A 24,908-nucleotide genomic window follows, 5' to 3' on the forward strand; every position below is an offset into this window, starting at 1 on the left:
ATAATTGTTTGGCCATAATGACCATCGTTATGTTTGGAGGAAAAAGGTGATGCTTGCAAAACGAAGAACACCATCCCAACCATGAAGCACGGGGGTGGCAGCATCATGCTGTGGGGGTGCTTTGCTGCAGGAGGGACTGGTGCACTTCACAAAATAGATGGAATCATGAGGAAGGAAAATGATGTGGATATATTGAAGCAACATCTCAAGACATCAGTCAGGAAGTTAAAGCTTGGTCGCAAATGGGTCTTCCAAATGGACAATGACCCCAAGCATACTTCCAAAGTTGTGGCAAAATGGCTTAAGGACAACAAAGTCAAGGTATTGGAGTGGCCATCACAAAGCCCTGACCTCAATCTTATAGAAAATGTGTGTGCAGAACTGAAAAGGCGTGTGCGAGCAAGGAGGCCTACAAACCTGATTCAGTTACACCAGCTCTGTCAGGAGGAATGGGCCAAAATTCACCCAACTTATTGTGGGAAGCTTGTGGAAGGCTACCCGAAACGTTTGACCAAAGTTAAACAATTTTTAAGGCAATGCTACCAAATACTAATTGAGTGTATGTAAATTTCTGACCCACTGGGAATGTGATGAAAGAAATAAAAGCTGAAATAAATCATTCTCTCTACTATTATTCTGACATTTCACATTCTTAAAATAAAGTGGTGATCCTAACTGACCTAAAACAGGGAATTTGTACTAGGATTAAATGTCAGGAATTGTGAAAAACTGAGTTGTAATGTATTTGGCTAAGGTGTATGTAAACTTCCGACTTCAACTGTATATACTGAGATCATATGACAGATAATGTGACACTTAGATTGCACAAAGGTGGACTTTATTTAACTAAATATGTGACTTCTGAAGGTAATTGGTTGCACTTGATCTTATTTAGGGAATTCATAGCAAAGGGGGTGAATACATATGCACGCACCACTTTTCTGTTATTTATTTTTTAGACTTTTTTGAAACAAGTTATTTTTTTCATTTCACTTCACCAATTTTGACTATTTTGTGTATGTCCATTACATGAAATCCAAATAAAAATCAATTTAAATTACAGGTTGTAATGCAACAAAATAGGAAACACGCCAAGGGGGATGAATACTTTTGCAAGGCGCTGTATTTGTGTGTGTTTACATTGTTATTTGCAAAAATCATTAATGCCGTTCTGTCATACCTTCCGCCATTCTTTTTTACTGACAGGCTGTGAATGATTTGTTGTCACATCTCTTCAGCAAAGTTAAGGAACAACGGCACAGGTAACACCTGTCTCAAACAAACACAATATTTAGAGTTGTTCTCAATTCCATCTGAATAGATATCAGTTCAGCAAAGGAATTCAAATTGAAATACATGAAGTGATAATTGTCTGTTATTTACCACAAGGATTAGACAGACTAGTCTTGCAGCTCCTCACCATGACAAGTTTCAAGGTTGACATAAAATGCTTGTTCACCATCACTAACCACCATGTTGTTTTCAGCCATGATGACAGATATGGGGACTTTTGCCTTAAAGCAGCTGTGAGGCTTCTGGAGACCATTTGTAAGAATATGAAAAATGATTTGGACCATGGTATTCCTTTGGTTTGCCTGGATCTTATCAGTGTGATTGCAGAAACGGCTGGTGTCTCCTATCTCCAGGTATATCCGAAAACAACCATGAATTCAATCTTTGCTCTTTGCTCTAAAAATAAAAAAATATGTTTACGTTTTAATAATCTCATAACAACTCAGAATAATTAAGAAAAGAGTAGGCAGATGAATAATGAAGAAAAGAGTAGGCAGATGAATAATGAAGAAAAGAGTAGGCAGATGAATAATGAAGAAAAGAGTAGGCAGATGAATAATGAAGAAAAGAGTAGGCAGATGAATAATGAAGAAAGGAGTAGGCAGATGAATAATGAAGCTCATGATCTTTAATCCAGGTGGACATACAGTGATACAAACTGATGTACAGTTGAAGTCGGAAGTTGACATACACCTTAGCCAAATACATTTAAACTCAGTTTTTCATAATTCTTGACATTTAATCCTATAAGTTGGGTGAATTTTGGCCCATTCCTCCTGACAGAGCTGGTGTAACTGAGTCAGGTTTGTAGGCCTCCTTGCTCGCACACACTTTTTCAGTTCTGGCCAGAAATGTTCTATAGGATTGAGGTCAGGGCTTTGTGATGGCCACTCCAATACCTTGACTTTGTTGTCCTTAAGCCATTTTGCCACAACTTTGGAAGTATGCTTGGGGTCATTGTCCATTTGGAAGACCCATTTGCGACCAAGCTTTAACTTCCTGACTGATGTCTTGAGATGTTGCTTCAATATATCCACATAATTTTCCTTCCTCATGATGCCATCTATTTTGTGAATTGCACCAGTCCCTCCTGCAGCAAAGCACCCCCGCAGCATGATGCTGCCACCCCCGTGCTTTACGGTTGGGATGGTGTTCTTCGGTTTGCAAGTCATCCCCTTTTTCCTCCGATGGTCATTATGGCCAAACAGTTCTATTTTTGTTTCATCAGACCAGAGGACATTTCTCCAAAAAGTACGATCTTTGTCCCCATGTGCAGTTGCAAACCGTAGTCTGGCTTTTTTATGGCGGTTTTGGAGCAGTGGCATCTTCCTTGCTGAGCGGCCTTTCAGGTTATGTCGATATAGGACTCGTTTTACTTTGGATATAGATACTTTTGTACCTGTTTCCTCCAGCATCTTCACAAGGTCCTTTGCTGCCGTTTTACAGCCCTCTAACCAACCCTCTAACCAATTGTACTATTATGTGTGTTTTTCCGCGTTATTTGTAATTTATTTTGTACATAATGTTTCTGCCATCGTCTCTTATAACCAAAAAGAGCTTCTGGATATCAGGACAGCGATTACTCACCTCGCATTGGACGAAGATTTTTTCTTCAACGAGGCGGCCGCGAAGGATATCATACAGACACCCGACAAGGCCCAAATCCCCGTCATTCGCGTGAGGAAGAGACGGAGATATCGCGGACGCAGATCCGGGTGCCTTGTAAGGATCCGACGGCGAGCGAGTAAACTGCCTCTTCCATCAATCCTATTAGCCAACGTTCAAGCTTTTGAGAATAAAATGGACGATTTAAGATTACGGTTATCCTACCAACGGGACATTAAAAACTGTAATATCTTATGTTTCACGGAGTCGTGGCTGAACGACAACAATGATAACATTCAGCTAGCAGGCTATACGCTACATCAGCAGGACAGAACGGCTGACTCTGGTAAGACAAGGGGTGGTGGTCTGTGTATATTTGTAAACAACAGCTGGTGCACAAAATCAAATACTAAGGAAGTCTCGAGGTTTTGCTCGCCTGAGGTAGAGTATCTTATGATAAGCTGTAGACCACACTATTTACCAAGAGAGTTTTCATCTATATTTTTCATAGCTGTCTATTTACCACCACAAACCAATGCTGGCATTAAGATTGCACTGAATGAGTTGTACAAGGCCATTAATCAACAGGTAAACGCTCATCCAGATGCAGCGCTCCTAGTGGCCGGGGACTTTAATGCAGGGAAACTTAAATCCGTTCTACCTAATTTCTACCAGCATGTTAAATGTGCAACCAGAGGGAAAAAAACTCTAGACCACCTTTACTCCACACACAGAGACGCATACAAAGCTCTCCCTCGCCCTCCATTTGGCAAATCTGACCATAACTATATCCTCCTGATTCCTGCTTATAAGCAAAAACTGAAGCAGGAAGCACCAGTGATTCGGTTAATAAAAAAGTGGTCAGATGACGCAGATGCTAAGCTACAGGACTGTTTTGCTAGCACAGACTGGAACATGTTCCGGGATTCTTCAGACAGCATTGAGGAGTACACCACATCAGTCACTGGCTTCATCAATAAGTGCATCGATGATGTCGTCCCCACAGTGACCGTGACGTACATACCCCAACCAGAAGCCATGGATTACAGGAAACATCCGCACTGAGCTAAAGGGGTAGAGCTGCCGCTTTCAAGGAACGGGACTCTAACCCGGACGCTTATAAGAAATCCCGCTATGACCTCCGACGAACCATCAAACAGGCAAAGAGTCAATACAGGTCTAAGATTGAATCATACTACACTGGCTCTGACGCTCGTCGGATGTGGCAGGGCTTGAAAACTATTACAGACTACAAAGGGAAGCACAGCCGCGAGCTGCCCAGTGACACAAGCCTACCAGACGAGCTAAACCACTTCTATGCTCGCTTCGAGGCAAGCAACACTGAAGCATGCATGAGAGCACCAGCTGTTCCGGATGACTATGTGATCACGCTCTCCGTAGCCGATGTGAGTAAGACTTTTAAGCAGGTCAACATTCACAAGGCCGCAGGGCCAGACGGATTACCAGGACGTGTACTCCGAGCATGTGCTGACCAACTGGCAAGTGTCTTCACTGACATTTTCAACATGTCCCTGACTGAGTCTGTAATACCAACATGTTTCAAGCAGACCACCATAGTCCCCGTGCCCAAGAACTCTAAGATAACCTGCCTAAATGACTACCGACCCGTAGCACTGACGTCTGTAGCCATGAAGTGCTTTGAAAGACTGGTCATGGCTCACATCAACAGCATAATCCCAGAAACCCTAGACCCACTCCAATTTGCATACCGCCCCAACAGATCCACAGATGATGCAATCTCTATCGCACTCCACACTGCCCTTTCCCACCTGGACAAGAGGAACACCTACGTGAGAATGCTATTCATTGACTACAGCTCAGCATTCAACACCATAGTGCCCTCTAAGCTCATCACTAAGCTAAGGATCCTGGGACTAAACACCTCCCTCTGCAACTGGATCCTGGACTTCCTGACGGGCCGCCCCCAGGTGGTAAGGGTAGGTAACAACACATCTGCCACACTGATCCTCAACACGGGGGCCCCTCAGGGGTGCGTGCTCAGTCCCCTCCTGTACTCTCTGTTCACCCATGACTGCATGGCCAGGCACGACTCCAACACCATCATTAAGTTTGCCGACGACACAACAGTGGTAGGCCTGATCACCGACAACGATGAGACAGCCTATAGGGAGGAGGTCAGAGATCTGGCCGTGTGGTGCCAGGACAGCAACCTCTCCCTCAACGTGACCAAGACAAAGGAGATGATTGTGGACTACAGGAAAAAAAAAAGAGGACTGAGCACGCCCCCATTCTCATCGACGGGGCTGTAGTGGAACAGGTTGAGAGCTTCAAGTTCCTTGGTGTCCACATCACCAACAAACTATCATGGTCCAAACACACCAAGACAGTCGTGAAGAGGGCACGACAAAGCCTATTCCCCCTCAGGAGACTAAAAAGATTTGGCATGGGTCCTCAGATCCTCAAAAAGTTATACAGCTGCACCATCGAGAGCATCCTGACTGGTTGCATCACCGCCTGGTATGGCAACTGCTTGGCCTCTGACTGCAAGGCACTACAGAGGGTAGTGCGTACGGCCCAGTACATCACTGGGGCAAAGCTTCCTGCCATCCAGGACCTCTATACCAGGCGGTGTCAGAGGAAGGCCCTCAAAATTGTCAAAGACTCCAGCCACCCTAGTCATAGACTGTTCTCTCTGCTACCGCACGGCAAGCGGTACCGGAGTGCCAAGTCTAGGTCCAAAAGACTTCTCAACAGCTTCTACCCCCAAGCCATAAGACTCTGAACAGCTAATCATGGCTACCCGGACTATTTGCACTGCCCCCCACCCCATCCTTTTTACACTGCTGCTACTCTGTTAAGTATTTATGCATAGTCACTTTAACTCTACCCACATGTACATATTACCTCAACTACCTCAACTAGCCGGTGCCCCCGCACATTGACTCTGCAACTGTACCCCCCTGTATATATAGCCTCCCTACTGTCACTTTATTTTACTTCTGCTCTTTTTTTCTCAACACTTTTTTTGTTGTTGTTTTATTCTTACTTTTTTTGTTTAAAATAAATGCACTGTTGGTTAAGGGCTGTAAGTAAGCATTTCACTGTAATGTCTGCACCTGTTGTATTCGGCGCATGTGACCAATAAAATTTGATTTGATTTGATTTGATTTGTTCTGGGATTGATTTGCACTTTTCGCACCAAAGTACGTTCATCTCTAGGAGACAGAACGTGTGTCCTTCCTGAGCGGTATGACGGCTGCGTGGTCCCATGGTGTTTATACTTGCGTACTATTGTTTGTACAGATGAACGTGGTACCTTCAGGCGTTTGGAAATTGCTCCCAAGGATTAACCAGACTTGTGGAGGTCTACAGTTTTTTTTTCACTTCACAAAATAGATGGCATCATGAGGAAGGAAAATTATGTGGATATATTGAAGCAACATCTCAAGACATCAGTCAGGAAGTTAAATGGGTCTTGGCTGATTTATTTTGATTTTCCCATGATGTCAAGCAAAGAGGCACTGAGTTTGAAGGTAGGCCTTGAAATACATCCACAGGTACACCTCCAATTAACTCAAAAATATGTCAGTTAGCCTATCAGAAGCTTCTAAAGCCATGACATCATTTTCTGGATTTTTCCAAGCGGTTTAAAGGCACAGTCAACTTAGTGTATATAAACTTCTGACACACTGGAATTGTGATACAGTGAATTATAAGTGATATGATCTGTCTGTAAACAATTGTTGGAAAAATTACTTGTGTCATGCACAAAGTAGATGTCCTAACCGACTTGCCAAAACTATAGTTTGTTAACAAGAAATTTGTGGAGTGGTTGAAAAACGATTTTTAATGACTCCAACCTAAGTGTATATAAACTTCCGACTTCAACTGTAAATCTCAAAATGTGCTGCACATATAAAAAAATATATTCAATATTGTGCAATAAATGGTAAACAAGATGGCCTTGCTTGAAATGATAATAAGCATTTCATGTTTTAATATACCTATTTGAATCTGTCAAATAAATTTTTCAAGTGGAGGTTGTATATCTCTAAAACCCCATACATAACTTGAATTCTTTTGGTTTTTTAGAAGGAAAGAATCAACATGGTGGTTCTTAAAGCAAAGATTGTCTGAATTTATTTTCAATACAGTCTGGCTTAGCATTACAAGGCCGATTAAATGTTAAGCCAGGCTGAACTGAATTGTAATATAAAGAGTGATTTGTCCAAGAGATGAATATTTGATGAGTCTGAATATTTTTGTTATGAATTACTTAGGAAGTGACAAATAACCTTTTGGAAAACACGAAGTTACAGGAGACCGTTACCATCATGAAGGAATGGCTGCGAATCACATTCAAGAACAAATTGGTGAAAGATCTCAATTACATTGATTTTGCATCCATGTATGAGACTAAGGTAAGAGTTTTTGTTTGACCTAATTAAATAATTGATATTAAAAAAATATTATATTTGTATTATTATTATTGCAGAACAGTTTCTAATTTGGAATTCTAGTGTTTGATAAAAGGAAAACTTGAAGTATGGTGAAAACCTTTTCCTGTAGGTCTGGAACAAGCTGATCTCACTTAAAATTGGTTCAGAAGAATTCACCCAATACTGGAGAAATGCATTCTTGAATGATTTTGAAGGAAAACTCAAACAGGTGAGATACATCTACAAGGTCATCAATTAAAAAAATATGTATGTACATCATTCATTCATATTTTGTATGGCCATCAGGAAACGTCCATGCATCAAATTGAAATATACATCAATAAGATAGAGGAAGTGAGCGGGACGCTGCCATTCTTGAAGAACTCCTTGGAGAAATGCGCTTTGGAAGCAGTCACAGTCATTTGTCAGGCAAGATGAATAACATCACTATTTTGAAAACGCTCTCTAGTAGAAATGAAAGTTCCAATTTAAATCTGGAAATGTACATTTACGTCATTTAGTAGACGCTCTTATCCAGAGCGACTTAAATGAGCAATTAGGGTTAAGTGCCTTGCTCAAGGTCACATCGCCAGATGTTTTTTCCCACCTAGTCAGCTCGGGGATTTGAACCAGTGACCTTTTGGTTACTGGCCCAACGTTCTTAATTGTTAGGCTACCTTAATCGTTAGGCTGTGCATTGAGTTTGTGAGGAAGTAAAGTAATGCATTTTTATCTCCTATTTTCATTTGACATGATCAGGGGAGCTCTCAGGAGGCTCTATTTGAACGGTTGAAAAAACTTGACTTTAGCAAGTTTCAGAGGCTATTGTCTTCTATTGTGATGAAGTCCTGGCCCCAAACTGCCAACGGAGAATACCTGGAAGGGGAGGAGTGTGTAGTGGAACATCTTCTCAACTGGTCCATGGCCAAAAGTGTCTTTAGAGTCCAAGGTGAATTTTCTCAAGAAATTCCACTGCTCTAACCATTTCCACAACAAATTCCACATACAATCAAGGCTATCATTGGGTGGGAATTTTCACCACATTTGTTTCTAGAAAAATTTATATAAACTCAGCAAAAAAAGAAACGTTCTCTCACTGTCAACTGTGTTTATTTTCTGCAAACTTAACATGTGTAAATATTTGTATGAACATAACAAGATTCAACAACTGAGACATAAACTGAACAGGTTCCACAGACATGTGACTAACACAAATGGAACAATGTGTCACTGAACAAAGGGGGGGTCAAAATCAAAAGTAACAGTCAGTATCTGGTGTGGCCACCAGCTGCATTAAGTACTGCAGTGCATCTCCTCCTCATGGACTACACCAGATTTGCCAGTTCTTGCTGTGAGATGTTACCCCACTCTTCCACCAAGGCACCTGCAAGTTCCCGGACATTTCTGGGGGGAATGGCCCTAGCCCTCACCCTCCGATCCAACAGGTCCCAGGCGTGCTCAATGGGATTGAGAACACTGACATTCCTGTCTTGCAGGAAATCACGCACAGAACGAGCAGTATGGCTGGTTGCATTGTCATGCTGGAGGGAGGGTCATGTCAGGATGAGCCTGCAGGAAGGGTACCGCATGAGGGAGGAGGATGTCTTCCCTGTAACACACAGCATTGAGATTGCCTGCAATGACAACAAGCTCAGTCCGATGATGCTGTGACACACCGCCCCAGACCATGACGGACCCTCCACCTCCAAATCGATCCCGCTCCAGAGTACAGGCCTCGGTGTAACGCTCATTCCTTCGATAAACGCAAATCCGACCATCACCCCTGGTGAGACAAAACTGCGACTTGTCAGTGAAGAGCACCTTTTGCCAGTCCTGTCTGGTCCAGCGACGGTGGGTTTGTGCCAATAGTTGCCGGTGATGTCTGGTGAGGACCTGCTTTACAGCAGGCGTACAAGCCCTCAGTCCAGCCTCTCTTAGCCTATTGCGGACAGTCTGAGCACTGATGGAGGGATTGTGCGTTCCTGGTGTAACTCAGGCAGTTGTTGTTGCCATCCTGTACCTGTTCCGCAGGTGTGATGTTCAGATGTACCGATCCTGTGCAGGTGTGTTACACGTGGTCTGCCACTGTGAGGATGATCAGCTGTCCGTCCTGTCTCCCTGTAGCGCTGTCTTAGGCGTCTCACAGTACGGACATTGCAATTTATTGCCCTGGCCACATCTGCAGTCCTCATGCCTCCTTGCAGCATGCCTAAGGCACGTTCACGCAGATGAGCAGGGACCCTGGGCATCTTTCTTTGGTGCTTTTCAGAGTCAGTAGAAAGGCCTCTTTAGTGTCCTAAGTTTGCATAACTGTGACCTTAATTGCCTACCGTCTGTAAGCTGTTAGTGTCTTAACGACCGTTCCACAGGTGCATGTTCATTAATTGTTTATGGTTCATTGAACAAGCATGGGAAACAGTGTTTAAACCCTTTACCATGAAGATCTGTGAAGTTATTTGGATTTTTACGAATTATCTTTCAAAGACAGGGTCCTGAAAAAGGGAAGTTTCTTTTTTTGCTGAGTTTACAATGGCTATTAAATGTATAACTGTCACTTCCAAATGTTCCTTGAGAGCTACGCTATACAATATATACAAAAGTATGTGGACACCGCTTCAAATAAGTGGATTCAGCTATTTCAGCCACACCCGTTGCTGACAGGTGTATAAAATCAAGCACACAGCCATGCAATCTCCATAGACAAACATTGGCTGTAGAATGGCCATACTGAAGAGCTCAGTGACTTTCAACGTGGCACCGTCATAGGATGCCACCTTTCCACCAAGTCAGTTTGTAAAATGTCTGCCCTGCTAGAGCTGGCCTGGTCAACTGTAAGTGCTGTTATTGTGAAATGGAAACATCTAGGAGCAACAACGGCTCAGCCGCGAAGTGGTAGGCCACACAAGCTCACAGAACGGGACTGCTGAGTGCTATAGCCCGTAAAAATCGTCTGTCCGCGGTTGCAACACTCACTACCGAGTCCCAAACTGCCTCTGGAAGCAACGTCAGCACAATAACTGTTCGTTGGAAGCTTCATGAAATGGGTTTCCATGGCCGAGCAGCCGCACACAAGCCTAAGAGTGCCGCCATTGGATTCTGGAGCAGTGGAAATGCATTCTCTGGAGTGATGAGTCACGCTTCACCATCTGGCAGTCCGACGGACGAATCTGGGTTTGGCAGATGCCAGGAGAACGTTACCTGCCCCAATGCATAGTGCCAACGGTAAAGTTTGGTGGAGGAGGAGTAATGGTCTGGGGCTGTTTTTCATGGTTCGACTAGGCCCCTTAGTTCCAGTGAAGGGAAATCTTAACGCTACAGCATACAATGACATTCTAGGCGATTCTGTTCTTCCAACTTTGTGGCACCAGTTTTGGGAAGGCCCTTTCCTGTTTCAGCATGACAATGCCCCTGTGCACAAAGTGAGGTCCATACAGAAATGGTTTGTCGAGATCAGTGTGGAAGAACTTGACTGGCCTACACAGAGCCCTGACCTCAACCCCATCGAACACCTTTGGGATGAATTGGAACGCCAACTGAGAGCCAGGCCTAATCGCCCAACATCAGTGCCCGACTTCACTAATGCTCTTGTGGATTAATGGAAGCAAGTCCCCGCAGCAATGTTCCAACATCTAGTGGAAAGCCTTCCCAGAAGAGTGGAGGCTGTTATAGCAGCAAATGGGGGACCAACTCCACATTAATGGCCATGATTTTGGAATGAGATGGTTGACGAGCATGTGTCCACATACTTTTGGCAATGTAGTGTATTTACATTTGAGTGCATTTTTCCAAATGTCCACTTAAACCCACTAACTATGTTTTTATTACAGGTGGAAATCTGAAAATGATTGACCATTTGACGGACGACGCTAAAGAGCGGATGGTTGTGGCAAGCTCTGCGTTCAGTTCTGTCTCAGATAAAGTAATCAACGGCAACATCCAGATGAAGACTCTCAGTAAAGTCCTCTCAAAGAAAACAACATTCATTGAGCTTTTGAAGATAGGTGATTGTCAGAGAAATATACAAAATTAAGACATTTAAGTAAATATTGCTTTACTCCCACGGTAGTAGCCAGGAGAGCCTCCCCAGATTGATAGTTAAATTACATCCAATAAAGAGTTCATCTACTGGGTCATTGGGAGGTTGGTTCTGTTTAAGGTCCAAATACAGGCAAAATATTCATAGTATTATGAAACAGACTTTTCCAAAGTGTTGGTCTTGGTTTGGTTTCAGGTCTTCATCACTTCACCTTACATCAAAATAAGTCCCCCAAAGGACTTTGCGGCAACTCTTGCATGTACAGTGCATTCGGAAAGTATTCAGAGCCCTTGACTTTTTCCACATTTTGTTACGTTACAGCCTTATTCTAAAATTGATTAAAAAATCTCATAAATCTACACACAATACCCCATAATGACAAAGCGAAAACAGGTTTTTAAAATGTTTGCAAATGTATTAGAAATTAAAACAGAAATACCTTGTTTACATAAGTATTCAGACCCTTTGCTATGAGACTCGAAATTGAGCTCAGGTGCATCCTGTTTCCATTGATCATCCTTGAGATGTTTCTACAACTTGATTGGAGTCCACCTGTGGTAAATTAAATTGATTGGACATGATTTGGAAAGGCACACACCTGTCTATATAAGATCTCACAGTTGACAGTGCATGTCAGAGCAAAAACAAAGCCATGAGGTCAAAGGGATTGTCCGTAGAGCTCCGAGACAAGATTGTGTCGAGGCACAGATCTGGGGAAGGGTACCAAAAAATGTCTGCAGCATTGAATGTCCCCAAGAACACAGTGGCCTCCATCATTCTTAAATGGAAGAAGTTTGGAACCACCAAGACACTTCCTAGAGCTGGCCGCCAGGCCAAACTGAGCAATCGGGGGAGAATGGCCTTGGTCAGGGAGGTGACCAAGAACCCGATGGTCACTCTGACAGAGAGCTCCTCTGTGGAGATGGGAGAACCTTCCAGAAGGACAACCATCTCTGCAGCACTCCACCAATCAGGCCTTTATTGTAGAGTGGCCAGACAGAAGCCACTCCTCAGTAAAAGGCACATGACAGCCCACTTGAAGTTTGCCAAAAGGCACCTAAAGGACTCTCACACCATGAGAAACAAGATTCTTTGGTCTGATGAAACCAAGATTGAACTCTTTGGCCTGAATGCCAAGTGTCATGTCTGCAGGAAACCTAGCACCATCCCTACGGTGAAGCATGGTGGTGGCAGCATCATGCTGTGAGGATGTTTTTCAGCGGCAGGGACTGGGAGACTAGTCAGGATCGAGGGAAAGATGAGCAGAGCAAAGTACAGAGAGATCCTTGATGAAAACCTGCTCCAGAGCACTCAGGACCTAAGACTAGGACAACGACCCTAAGCACACAGCCAAGACAACGCAGGAGTGGCTTCGGGACAAGTTTCTGAAAGTCCTTGAGTGGCCCAGCCAGAGCCCGGACCTGAACCCAATCGAACATCTCTGGAGAGACCTGAAAATAGCTGTGCAACTACGCTCCCCATCAAACCTGACAGAGCTTGAGAGGATCTGCAGAGAAGAATGGGAGAAACTCCCCAAATACAGGTGTGCCAAACTTGTAGCGTCATACCCAATAAGACTCAAGGCTGTAATCGCTGCAAAAGGTCCTTCAACAATGTACTGAGTAAAGGGTCTGAATACTTATGTAAATGTGATATTTCATTTTTTCATTTTTAATACTTTTTTATAATGTCTAAAAATCTGTTTTTGCTTTGTCATTATGGGGTATTGTGTGTAGATTGATGAGGGGAAAAAACAATTTAATCCATTTTAGAATAAGGCTGTAACATAACAAAATGTGGACAAGTCAAGGGGTCTGAATACTTTCCGAATGCACTGTATTGCGGGCATGCTAGCAATGACAAAAGGGGACTTTTATTTAGATGTGAGGTTAAGTGGTTATTACTCAAAACCAAGACCAACACTTTGGAAAAGTCCAGATCTGAGAAGGGACTCCTGATTACACTTCAGTAGAACCACAATGAGGTCAAAGTATTGTCTTGAGTGTTTTGTAAAAATGTAGTTAAATTTTTTTTTTTTTTTTTACAGATGGCCTGTGTGAAGATGGTCGTTGTAAGGACGACACCACTATGAAAAGATTACTGAGATTTAGAGAAGAGGAAATGGAGGCTGTGTACAGTGACAAGAAGATGGTTGAGGGCCTAGTCATAGTTTGTCTCCGACTCCAGGAGCATCTGAAAGGTGAATTAAATTATATTTGATAACGGTATACATTAAAGCTTATGTTATTGGTAGTCTTTATAAAATATTTGTTAATGCATGATGTAACAGCCTTGGTCATGGTTCTCATTGATGTCATATTAATCCACAGTCGATGTGAAAGAGCTGGAGCTCAAAAACCAAGAGAACATAGATCAGATGACGCTGGATGAATTCATGGAAGTTCACAGACTTGACGGGCGCACCTCTGACGTAACTGGGGTGGTCACATACTTCAACTTCTGTAATGTCACCAGGCAGATGGCATTTGAACTAAATGCTATCAGGGAAAGCTTCATTTTTGCTATGTGCTTGGAGAATCAAGCCAAAAAACTTTCCCACAACCATATTGACACTGACGAGACAGAACAGCCTGAGAGGGAGATAGAAGTGTACACTCTCGATGTGATCCACAGAAAAATATTCCAGGGTTGCTACGACAATTACCAGAGGATCTATGAGAGTTTGAAATCTGGCACTTTATCATTGGAGGAGGTGGATAGGATCTTTGAAGCTTACAAAGACAAGTATGATGAGATGAAAAATGATCTGGAGATCATGTGCAGAATCAACTTGTCTGATGATCGAAGATGGATCAGGAGGCGGATTGAGCAGATCCAACAGTACCATGACCTTCATCTAGCATTGGATTCAGCCAAGGTCATTATGGATGTCAGAGAGACAATCTGTCCTAAAGGGGACTTCAAAGTGCTACAGAGTTTGCTGGATGTGGTGAGTTAGGAAAATTCTCAAAACAGTCCACATGTTCAATCTATGCATCTTTCCCATCATTAGGCTACTACTGTATATTTATATATATTACAATGTTTCCAGAGTAATGCAGACTTTAAGGAGAAGAGTCTGAATTACATTGCTTACAATTTGATGGAGACTAAAAAGGTTCTTGAGGACATCACAGAACCTCGCAGACTGTGTCTTCAGGAGCTTGGCCTTTGGGGGAACTTTGTCAAATGGGTCAAAGAAGCTCTTGAAGGTGAGGTCGTACCAGAAGGAAATGCAAGACAGAAAGAGCAGCAACAGTAGTAGCCAACTAGTTAGTTTGCCATTACTAATTCAAACAATGTTTACATGGGAAAAAGGGGATAAATGTTTCATGTTTTGCCATTGCAGATATCAATGAGCTGAAAGTGTTTGTCGACCTGGCCTCCATCTCTGCTGGAGAGAACGACTTGGATGTGGACCGTGTAGCCTGTTTCCATGACGCTGTTCTTGGTTACTCCTCGATGCTGTATGGGTTACCACAAGATGCTGACTTTAATTCCTTCAAGGAGGCTTTGACAAAACTATGGAGGGCGCTTGGAAGTGACAGCAACATACCAAAAAAGCTGGTAAGATGTTCTGACAATTATGGCATATTTCATATTTGGGGAAAGCTTGTCAAACCAGAAAGACTAAGGCCACTATTTGATTAAATGCAGAGTGGATTTTCAGAAGTGTTTGATGTGCAGAGCAGCATTTACTGGCCTGAATACATACAAATCTAAATGATATAATCATTCACAATCTTAGCATGCCATTTGGTTTGGAACTTAAACTCATGTTTTAAACCACATTCTACTATTGTTTCCTCCCTGATTGCAGCGAGATACTGCACGCCATTTGGAGTGGCTGAAAACTGTGAAGGACAGCCATGGGTCTGTGGAACTCTCTTCTCTTTCTCTGGCCACATCTATCAACACAAGAGGCATATATATTATTAGTGCGCATAACCAGAAGAAGGTCTGTTCAATCATTTTTTTAAGTTTAAAAAAATGTTTTTTAGAGACAATTGAATGATTATTTTACATTAGTTTGTTTAAAGATCATCATTATGGAGTCAATGTCTATATTTGTACTCATACAATGTCTTCAATTTATATTTGCCATTGACAAATATCTGTGAGCACTCTCCTGAATACCTGCAGCGGTAAATTGACATATTGTGTATTGGATATTTTCTATTGTTTTCTCCTTTAGCTGAGCTTAGACACTGCTCTGAAGCTACAGATTCCAGAGCAGCAGGAGGAAGGTCAGATGCGTAACTACTCCTTAGAAGACCTGAGAGATCTGCAGAACAAACTCATGCTGATGTCTGGAAAGGGGGAGCAAAGCCAGAGTGAGGTGGATCACTTTACTGAGGTAAGGTGATTGGACACCAAGAGAACCATCACAAACCTGAAATGATCATTTACTGAAAATGTTTATTAAATTGATTATCATGCTACCACAGGCTCCTTACGACATGCGTTGACATATTAGAAAAAATATGGTTTTCTTTCAATTATTCATTTCGATATCTCACATGTCGGGATTCACTAGGATCAACTACTCTCGAAATAACCTATCAAAAGCATCTGATGGAGACAGACAGGTAGTGGCGAATGAGGTGAGCCCCTCACCTTCCTTAAAAGAGGCCATTCTCCCACCCTCTAGTTACTCTCGCTTCTCTTCCTCACGAAGAGCATTACTCTCATGCTCTCCTCAGATCGACTGGATCCCTGTTTTCCTGCTGAACTGCTCACAAGTGAACCGTGAAGGATATCGCTGTTGAGCGTAGGTCTTCAGACCTTGTCGAGAGGTTGAGTACTGACCTGAAAGGTTTTTTGTTTTGTGTAGAAAATGTTTTTCTACTTCTCAGTTTATGTTGGTAGATAGCTTCATGGCTAGCTATTGAGACTCATCTCCTACCATTCTGATAGATTGGAAACTGTCAGAAAACACGGTTGTAATGTTAATCATTTGGTTGTTATTCCATTGGTTACCTCTAGGCAGATGCACCAGGGGCAGAGTGGCCCACAGTCATTGAATATGGCACTTTAAATGTTAGCGCAATCACTAGTAAAACCTTGTGAATGACCTCATTACTGGCCTCATTACTAAGTTCATTGCATGTCTCTCACTGAAACATGGCTGTCTTCAGGCTGAAGTGCCGCTCTTATTGAAGCCTCCACCCCGGACTACAGCTTTTCATACTCTATCAGAAAAGGGAAAAATTGTGGGGGGACAGCCTCTATTTTTACTAATGCTCTCAGTCATTTCACGACTTTGGGTCTTTTGAGCATCATGCTATACTGTTTAAATGTCAGCAACCAGTGCTGGCCATAACCTGTAGGCCACCAAAGCACTGCCCTACTTTCTTTACTGATTTCTCTGAACTATTGTCTATATTCATGTTGACATAGAGACAGACTCGAAGGCCATCGAATTTCTGAATCTTTTGAGCTCTATGGACTTTATCCAACATGTTACTGGGCCCACCCATAACTGCGGCCATACTCTGGACCTGATTATTACCAAGGGGCTTTCTATTGACATTTGTGGCATATTTCAGAGATAAGATAACAAACATTAGGCTGTGTATCAGTCAAGCAAGACCTGATGAGAAGTTTGATGATATGTGCCCTAGCCTACCACGCAAAAGCACTATGGATTTATTTTCCCTGGTTGACACAGACATGCCCAGGAAAGTGATATCACAACTTAAGCCTTCTACCTGCCTTCTCGATCCTGTCCCCACCACCTTCTTCAAAATTGTTTTTAATTGCATATCTGAAGAAGTGCAAGCTATTGTTAATCACTCCCTGTTCACAGGCACTTTCTTCACTGCACAAAAAACTGCTATGGTCTGCTCACTTTAGTGACCGTGCTCACATGATAACTTTTTGTTCCCCCCCGAGTGCCTCCCTCCCTCAGGCTTTTCCTCGTTCCATTTTTACTGCGATTGGTTCATTCAGCTGGGCCACTGCCTGCTTCGGGAGTGAGCTCTTGACAACCCTCAGTTAATGAGGTTATGAGATTTTTTCCCCAATGGGTTGTTTCTGCACCTTCTTGGTGCGTACTCCCTAGGTTTCGGGACCTCTTAGGGTTGCTGATCGTGGGCCTACCCTAGCTTCGGAGAGCATGTCTTTGCGATATGGGAGTTGGCTATATCCCCAGATGTGAGATAATGAATAGTTGAAAGAGAACTTAAGGTTACTTGCATAACCCTGGTTCTCTGATATTATGAGTGATATATCTCACCGCATTCCCCTGCTCACAAGAGTGCAAGGAAGAGAAGCATACTTGAGAATAACCTAAGGGCTGGAGAGTGGCTCCTTTTAAGGAAGGTGAGGGGCTCACCTCATTCGCACTCTACCTCTACCTGTCAGATGCTTTTGCTAGGTTCTTTGGAGAGTAGATGTTCCTAGCGAAACCCCACATGTGAGATATCTCACTCATAATATCAGAGAACCAGGGTTATGCAAGTAACCTTACGTTTTACGTACAGAAACTGAACTGAATTTTTAGACACCAAATTTCCATCTTATCTTCTCAGGTTTTTGACAGTGTCCAGAGGCTAGCTGTAGCATTTGTAGATCTTTATGCTGCTGGGAACCCACTTTTTAGGTGTTGGGAGGCCAAGATTCACTGCAATATGGAAAGTGACACTTGTATCATAATGGACTTCAACCTTGGCAACATCCTACGAAAGATCATGGTGGAGGGCAATGCAGTCGCACATCTTACAGACCTGTGCAGGAAGATAGAGATGTGTTTGGATGACTGGAACAGATTCATAGACAAACAGAGATCTCAGCACTATTACCTCAACTATTACACAGCAGAGCAGATAGTCTACCTTTGTAATGTTTTGACCGAGAAGAATCTGAACAAGAAATTGGAGGAAAAGGTCTTGATGATGCTCTCTTTCATCAAACCTGACTGCTCTGTGTCAGAAGTGTGGGAGACGTGGATGACTTTTCAGAACCACTCCATGAATACAGCTGGGCAAGAGGAAGACACCAGTTTTCAGACTTTTATTGACCTTCAAAGTGACATGGAAAACTTAGATTCCTCTTTTGCTGGTGAGAGAAAATGTGCCGTTGATGTTCTGCAGTGCGTTGTAGACCAGGCTGTAGGTTTACGAAAACTGGATCTGGTCTGGGATGCTTACATGAAAGACATGAGGAGCATTATCCAGTACTCTTTAGACATCAGAAGCCTAGGCAGTCTGCTAGAGGTGTTAGCCAACAAACAGAACCAGGAAGAAAACGAGGAAGAGGAACCCATGCTTTTAGAAACAAGTGAGAATACAGTCAGTAGAAAGCTCCCAAAAGGCTTCTTCACTGGTCAACCTAATCTCATAATCTGCCCACAAGATAAAATCTTGACTTCCAGCGTCTGCTTGTATATGACCAGTGATGATGAGCAGCTGCCTACCTACGATGAAGTCCTCCTGTGTACCCCTACCACGTCATATGAGCAGGTGGAGCTTTTCTTCAGACGATGTCTCACACCGGGATACATGGGTGAGAAGATCTATACCCTGCTCTTCGCAGACCAGTTGAGCTATGAGGTGAGCTATGCAGTGGAGAAGTTCTTTCAGAAATTGAGTTCATGCTCTCGGAGCAGCTATAGGCTGGTGATCATCTGCAGCGCAGAAAGAGAGCACGCCTACATTCCCTCTGCCTTCAGTCACTTCAAACGAAACATTGTGCCTCAGGAGTCTCCTGAGAGGATACAGAAATACCTGTCCAGGCACTACACTGTCCCCTCACATCAGGCCAGTGCTGCGTCTGTGTTCAAAGGTAGACACTTTATTGGGATTGTGTCTTCCACGAGGGCTGGAGTTGGTGAGTTATACCTTATTGAGTTTTGTCACTTTACATAATGCTATGGTGCCTGATATGGGTTTTCAGTTGTAATCGTGGTACATAAGAATATAATTTTTTTAAATGATTTTTTTATCAGACAATTATTTGATATTCAGTATTTTCAATTGCACGTGTTGAATTTCACGAACACTAATGCGTTCATACTCACAATACTACCATGAGTTTTCAAACATAAATTCTTCAATGCCCATACATTTGACCTAGGTCTTTGTAGAGCTGAATCAAATGTTTTATTTATCTGCAGGAAAATCTCTGTACATACAAAGGTTGTATGATAAACTGGAGGGAACCATGAGAAAAGGAACCACATTCCGCAAATGCATTCGCTTAGTTGAGCCCAAGGTTGATGAGCATATCATTCTTCAGTCCTTGTTTGACACACCAGAGAAGAAGGAACACAAAGTCTTTCATTTTGATGTCACATCCTCGGTAAGGATACTTGGTATTGTTAAGATATTGAAAATGTTGATGTTTTTCTGTTTCAGGTGCTTTATATGCTTGCTATTTATGTTATTCAGGTACAGAAAGGACTCCATGAATTTCTGTTCAAACTGTTCTTCCTGCGTTACCTGGCCGATTCGGATGGGCTGATGTGGAAATGCAGCAACAAGGACTTGTATGTCATCGAGACACTACAATCCACACATGAACTGCCCAGATCTGCCTCAAGAGCTGTAAGTGGCAATCTATTTGTATTTTGTCATGTCATGTGAAACGGTTGGATGTATACAGTTAAATGTCCGTACCAAACCACCAGTGGCTAGCGTGTTAACATTTTATTATAACTCGATAGTGAAGGGAATAGATCACCCAAATGACGAAATCACGTAATATTTTCTTTACCTTGAATGTAGTCTATGGGGTGAAGTCAACAACCCAAGATTTGGCTTTGTTTACTTAGATACTGCCACCTACGGCTAGTATTAGCATGGTTTTCACACAGCAGTTGTAGTATATCGTAAAACTAGTTATTATATACTTTTTGTGTTAGACGTCCCATTTGTGTTGTGTAGGTAGTGTTTGTCAAAATACTTAATATGGCATGTATTTGTCTGTGTAGGATCCGATTGGACACTTTCCTCTCTTTGAGGTGTTTCCTAAGGTCTTCTGCCGTCCCCCAAAAGAAGTTATGGGGTTGGAAATGAAAAATGGAGATGATCCAGAGCTGAAAAGTGAAGACCCACTCATGGATGACCAGTGTTTCAGGAGTGAGGCCTTTCAAAGACCATACCAGTATTTAACACGGTTCCACAGGGGTAAGAATCTTGACAGCTTCACCTACCAAAGAGTTGAAGGAACTCATGCAGAGTGTCTTCAAATGCTCTTCATCTACTGTGGCATAAGTGATCCGTCCTGGGCAGAGCTGAGGAACTTTGCCTGGTTCCTCAATCTTCAGTTGCTAGACTGTGAGACATCGGCCTTCTGCAACTTTCAGTTTATTGGAGACACTCTTAGGGGATTCAGAAACTTTGTGGTTGACTTCATGATCTTGATGGCCAAGGACTTTGCCACTCCATCTCTCTGCATCACTGACCAGAGCCATGAGAGGCAGCAGATGGACCTCAATGGACTCAACGAAAGGGATCTAGCCCCGTTCCTCATCCGAAAGAGATGGGAGTCAGAACCGCATCCATATATCTTCTTCAATGATGACCATGCATCCATGACCTTCATTGGATTTCACCTACGGGAGAACAAGCAGAATGGGGTTGATGCCATAAATCCATCAACAAATGTGGTGATCAAGAGAAACATTATGACCAGAAATCTGTACAATGGCCTCAGACTTCAAAGAGTTCCATTTAACATTGACTTTGACAAACTTTCTCGAGCAGATAAGATTGAGCGTCTATGTAGTGTGCTGGGGATCAAGTGGCCAACAGACCCTGATGAAACATATGAACTCACCACCGACAACATACTGAAGATGATGGCAATTCACATGAGGTTCAGGTGTGGCATTCCAGTCATCATAATGGGGGAGACTGGCTGTGGGAAGACGCGACTCATCAAGTTCCTGTGTGAGTTGAGAAGGAGTGGAGCACCCACCGAGAACATGAAACTGGTCAAAGTTCACGGAGGAACTACGTCTGACATGATCTGCACCAAAGTGCACGAGGCAGAGGCTGTTGCGGTTGCCAATAAGGAGAAACATGGTTTTGATTCTGTTCTTTTCTTTGATGAAGCTAATACCACGGAAGCTATAAGCAGCATTAAGGAGATCCTGTGTGACAACACTGTGCAAGGACAACAACTTGGCTCCAAAACTGGACTGCAGATCATTGCTGCATGCAACCCTTACAGGAAACACACAGATGAGATGATCAAGAGGCTGGAGAAAGCTGGTTTGGGTTACAGGGTCCGAGCTGAAGAGACTGAAGAAAGACTTGGATTAATCCCTCTTCGGCAGCTGGTGTATAGGGTCCAAGTGTTGCCTCCAAGCATGATCCCTCTGGTGTGGGACTTTGGGCAACTCAATGACCACACAGAGAAAATGTACATCCAGCAGATTGTGCAGAGAGTTGTGGAAAAAAATTCAATAAACCGAGTATCCATTAAGATGATCACTGATGTATTGTCGTCATCGCAGAGATTTATGCGACAGAGGAAAGACGAATGCAGCTTTGTCAGTCTCAGGGACGTGGAGCGCTGCATGCAAGTGTTTGTGTGGTTCTACAAGAACCACTCAATGTTTTCTGAAGAGTTAAGGGCATTCCTCCAGAAACAACCCCGGGAGGAGAGGAACAGGCGTGACCAGGTACGCACACCTGCTAGTGATCCAGTTGATTGGTCGCTGTTGATGGCTGTTGGTGTGTGTTATCAAGCCTGTTTAGAGACAAAAGGTGAGTACCAGAAAGAAATCTGCAAATTCCTTCCCCATGTCATCCCCCCAAAAATGAAGCAGGAAATCTCACTCATGCAGGATCTCCTCCTAAGTGGGGTCCCAATGGGAGAGACAATAGCAAGAAACAAGGCTTTGAAAGAGAATGTCTTCATGATGGTGATCTGCATTGAGCTACGAATCCCCCTGTTTTTGGTTGGCAAGCCTGGGAGCTCCAAGTCTCTGTCCAAAACTTTGGTTGCAGATGCCATGCAGGGCCAAGCTGCACATTCTGAGCTGTACAAAAGACTGAAACAGATTCATCTGGTGTCCTTTCAGTGCAGCCCTCACTCCACGCCAGAGGGAATCATCAACACATTCAAGCAATGTGCCCGTTTCCAAGAGAGCAAGAATTTGGAGGAGTACATCTCTGTTGTTGTGCTAGATGAGATCGGATTAGCAGAAGACTCCCCCAAAATGCCTCTGAAAACACTGCACCCCTTACTGGAGGAAGGCTGCATTGATGACAAGCCACTGCCCCATCAGAGGGTTGGATTCATTGGTATCTCCAATTGGGCCTTGGACCCTGCCAAGATGAACAGAGGCCTCTTTGTGTCCCATGGTGACCCAGACCAGAATGAGCTATTCGAAAGTGCGAAAGGCATATGCTCATCTGACAAGATGATTCTGGAGAAGGTTAAGCACCTCTTCAAACCTTTTGCCAAAGCATATATGAAGACTTGCAAGAAAGGCAAAGGGTTTTTCGGTTTACGTGATTACTACAGTCTGGTGAAGATGATGTTTGCCATCACCAAGGTCTCTAAGCAGAGCCCTGGTGTGGACCAAATCATTGGAGCAGTCCTGAGGAACTTCAGCGGAAGAGATGATGTGGATGCGGTGTGTATATTTACCAAAGAGCTGTGGGGCAAATCGAATCAACCCGATTTGGATGGGATCAGCACTATTGATCTGGTGAAACAAAACATAATTCCATTTTGCCAAGACGAGGAGTGCCGATACCTTCTTGTCCTCACCAAAAACTATGCCGCCCTCCAGATTCTCCAGCAGACATTCTTCTCAGACCAGAGCCATCCAGAGATCATCTTTGGTTCCAGCTTCCCAAAGGATCAAGAGTACACTCAGATCTGCAGAAATATCAACAGAGTGAAGATCTGCATGGAAACTGGCCAGACTGTTGTGCTTCTGAACCTTCAGAATCTGTACGAAAGTCTCTATGACGCTCTCAACCAATACTATGTTTCACTTGGAGGTCAGAAGTATGTTGATCTTGGATTGGGAACCCATCGTGTGAAGTGCAGAGTTCACAAAAACTTCAGGCTTATTGTCATTGAAGAGAAGGAGGTGGTCTACACACAGTTCCCAATTCCCTTGATAAACAGGCTGGAGAAGCACTACCTGGACATCAACACTGTTCTTAAGAATGACCAGAAGGAGATTGTCAAACAACTACAGGAATGGGTCAAAGTGTTTGTCTCCTTGAAAAGCCAGCAATCCAAGACAAACAGATATCTGCCAACGGATGTCTTCATTGGCTACCACTCAGACACATGCTCCTCTGTAGTCCTTCAAGTTACAGAGAAGATGAAAGATGAATCTGACATTTCTGACCCTCAAAGGAGAGTCCTGGATGAAGCCAAGTTCATCATGCTGAACTGTGCAACTCCAGATTCTGTCATTCGGCTGGATGGGACCAAATTGTCTGATGTTGAGACAGAGAAACTGACACAAATATATTTTGAAGAGCAGGAGCACAGATCCCTGGCTGACTTCATTGCCTCTCACACACGGCCGGAGGAATGGTGCCATGCCCACTTTACAGAGGTAATTCACTTGACTATTTTATCTATGAAGAATATGGATTGCATTGAATGCATCTTGTATTTTTCTCACATATTTTTTGGCTCTTTGTGAAGGTCACTACGTTTTCCCGGCAATTAACAGCAGGAGATATCGAACAGCTCCAGAACATCACAGAGCTTTGCAACATCAAGCTGCTCTCACTGCAGCAGTTTGACACAGAGCACTCATTCCTCAAAGAAATCAGGTCTGCTTCAAAATCTGAAGTTTAGCATATTTTTTTACATTGGTATTTGTGTTACTGTGTAGATCATTCTTCAGAAAGATATTAGAAAATAACTTTGTTCCCTCTCTAGGCAATTTCTTGACTCTACATCTGCCGACAAAGTCCTCATCATCCAAACTGACTATGATGAGGCTTCCCAGAGCATGAACATTCTTGCATCTGCCAAGTGAGTTGTTTCTTTTTGGATTTGTCATCACATCTATCGGATATTAACTAATCGAATAGATTTGCAAGATCTGATTATATATATAGTGTAGTTATTTTGTGTCCCTTTTTCATTTACATTTTTATTTTTTATCTCTTCAGGTATTCGTCCATAAATGAAATAAACAAACCAAAAGCTAATGGTGGCAATGGAAGGGTGTTTGTGTACTTCGTTACCAAACTGCCTCGAATTGAAGGTGGAACCTCCTATGTTGGATTTCATGGAGGTGAGATTTTAATTTTGTATAACATGCTGGTATGATAATATGACCTAGCAGTCCACAGAGAAAATGTTATCCATTCTGCATTTCTTTCAATGTTAAAGAGCAAGTCCATCCACTTTGTTTTTTCAAAGGACCCTGGAAATCAGTTCACATTGACAACCTTAGAAGATCCAAAGAGTTTGTATCAGATGTCCAGTCCTTGAGAAACCTACCCATCAGCCAGCTTTTTGAGGACATGAAAGAGCCGTGTGAGGGTAAATTAACTTGAATTGCTATTATAATCATTAGCACAAATGCCATAGTTAATAACAATTATTTTCAGTTAGAA

At 43.0% G+C, this 24,908-nt stretch overlaps 1 protein-coding gene across 1 annotated transcript in view; it reads left to right on the forward strand.

Annotated features, from left to right (window-relative positions):
* The window catches only part of LOC121577984 (E3 ubiquitin-protein ligase rnf213-alpha), a 62,576-nt gene that overhangs the window by 16,326 nt on the left and 21,342 nt on the right, over nt 1-24,908 (forward strand). The window contains exons 13-33 of the mRNA XM_041892016.2: nt 1,207-1,262; nt 1,487-1,646; nt 7,161-7,301; nt 7,450-7,548; nt 7,626-7,748; nt 8,079-8,268; nt 11,147-11,320; nt 13,403-13,555; nt 13,686-14,305; nt 14,408-14,567; nt 14,705-14,922; nt 15,176-15,313; nt 15,551-15,712; nt 17,889-19,185; nt 19,472-19,656; nt 19,746-19,901; nt 20,288-23,890; nt 23,983-24,113; nt 24,223-24,318; nt 24,459-24,583; nt 24,712-24,834. Of these exons, the coding sequence (XP_041747950.2) occupies nt 1,207-1,262; nt 1,487-1,646; nt 7,161-7,301; nt 7,450-7,548; nt 7,626-7,748; nt 8,079-8,268; nt 11,147-11,320; nt 13,403-13,555; nt 13,686-14,305; nt 14,408-14,567; nt 14,705-14,922; nt 15,176-15,313; nt 15,551-15,712; nt 17,889-19,185; nt 19,472-19,656; nt 19,746-19,901; nt 20,288-23,890; nt 23,983-24,113; nt 24,223-24,318; nt 24,459-24,583; nt 24,712-24,834 (8,110 nt within the window). The remainder of the gene's footprint in view (nt 1-1,206; nt 1,263-1,486; nt 1,647-7,160; nt 7,302-7,449; nt 7,549-7,625; nt 7,749-8,078; nt 8,269-11,146; nt 11,321-13,402; nt 13,556-13,685; nt 14,306-14,407; nt 14,568-14,704; nt 14,923-15,175; nt 15,314-15,550; nt 15,713-17,888; nt 19,186-19,471; nt 19,657-19,745; nt 19,902-20,287; nt 23,891-23,982; nt 24,114-24,222; nt 24,319-24,458; nt 24,584-24,711; nt 24,835-24,908) is intronic.

This window comes from Coregonus clupeaformis, chromosome 12 (assembly GCF_020615455.1).
Source record: "Coregonus clupeaformis isolate EN_2021a chromosome 12, ASM2061545v1, whole genome shotgun sequence".
Lineage (NCBI taxonomy): Eukaryota > Metazoa > Chordata > Actinopteri > Salmoniformes > Salmonidae > Coregonus > Coregonus clupeaformis.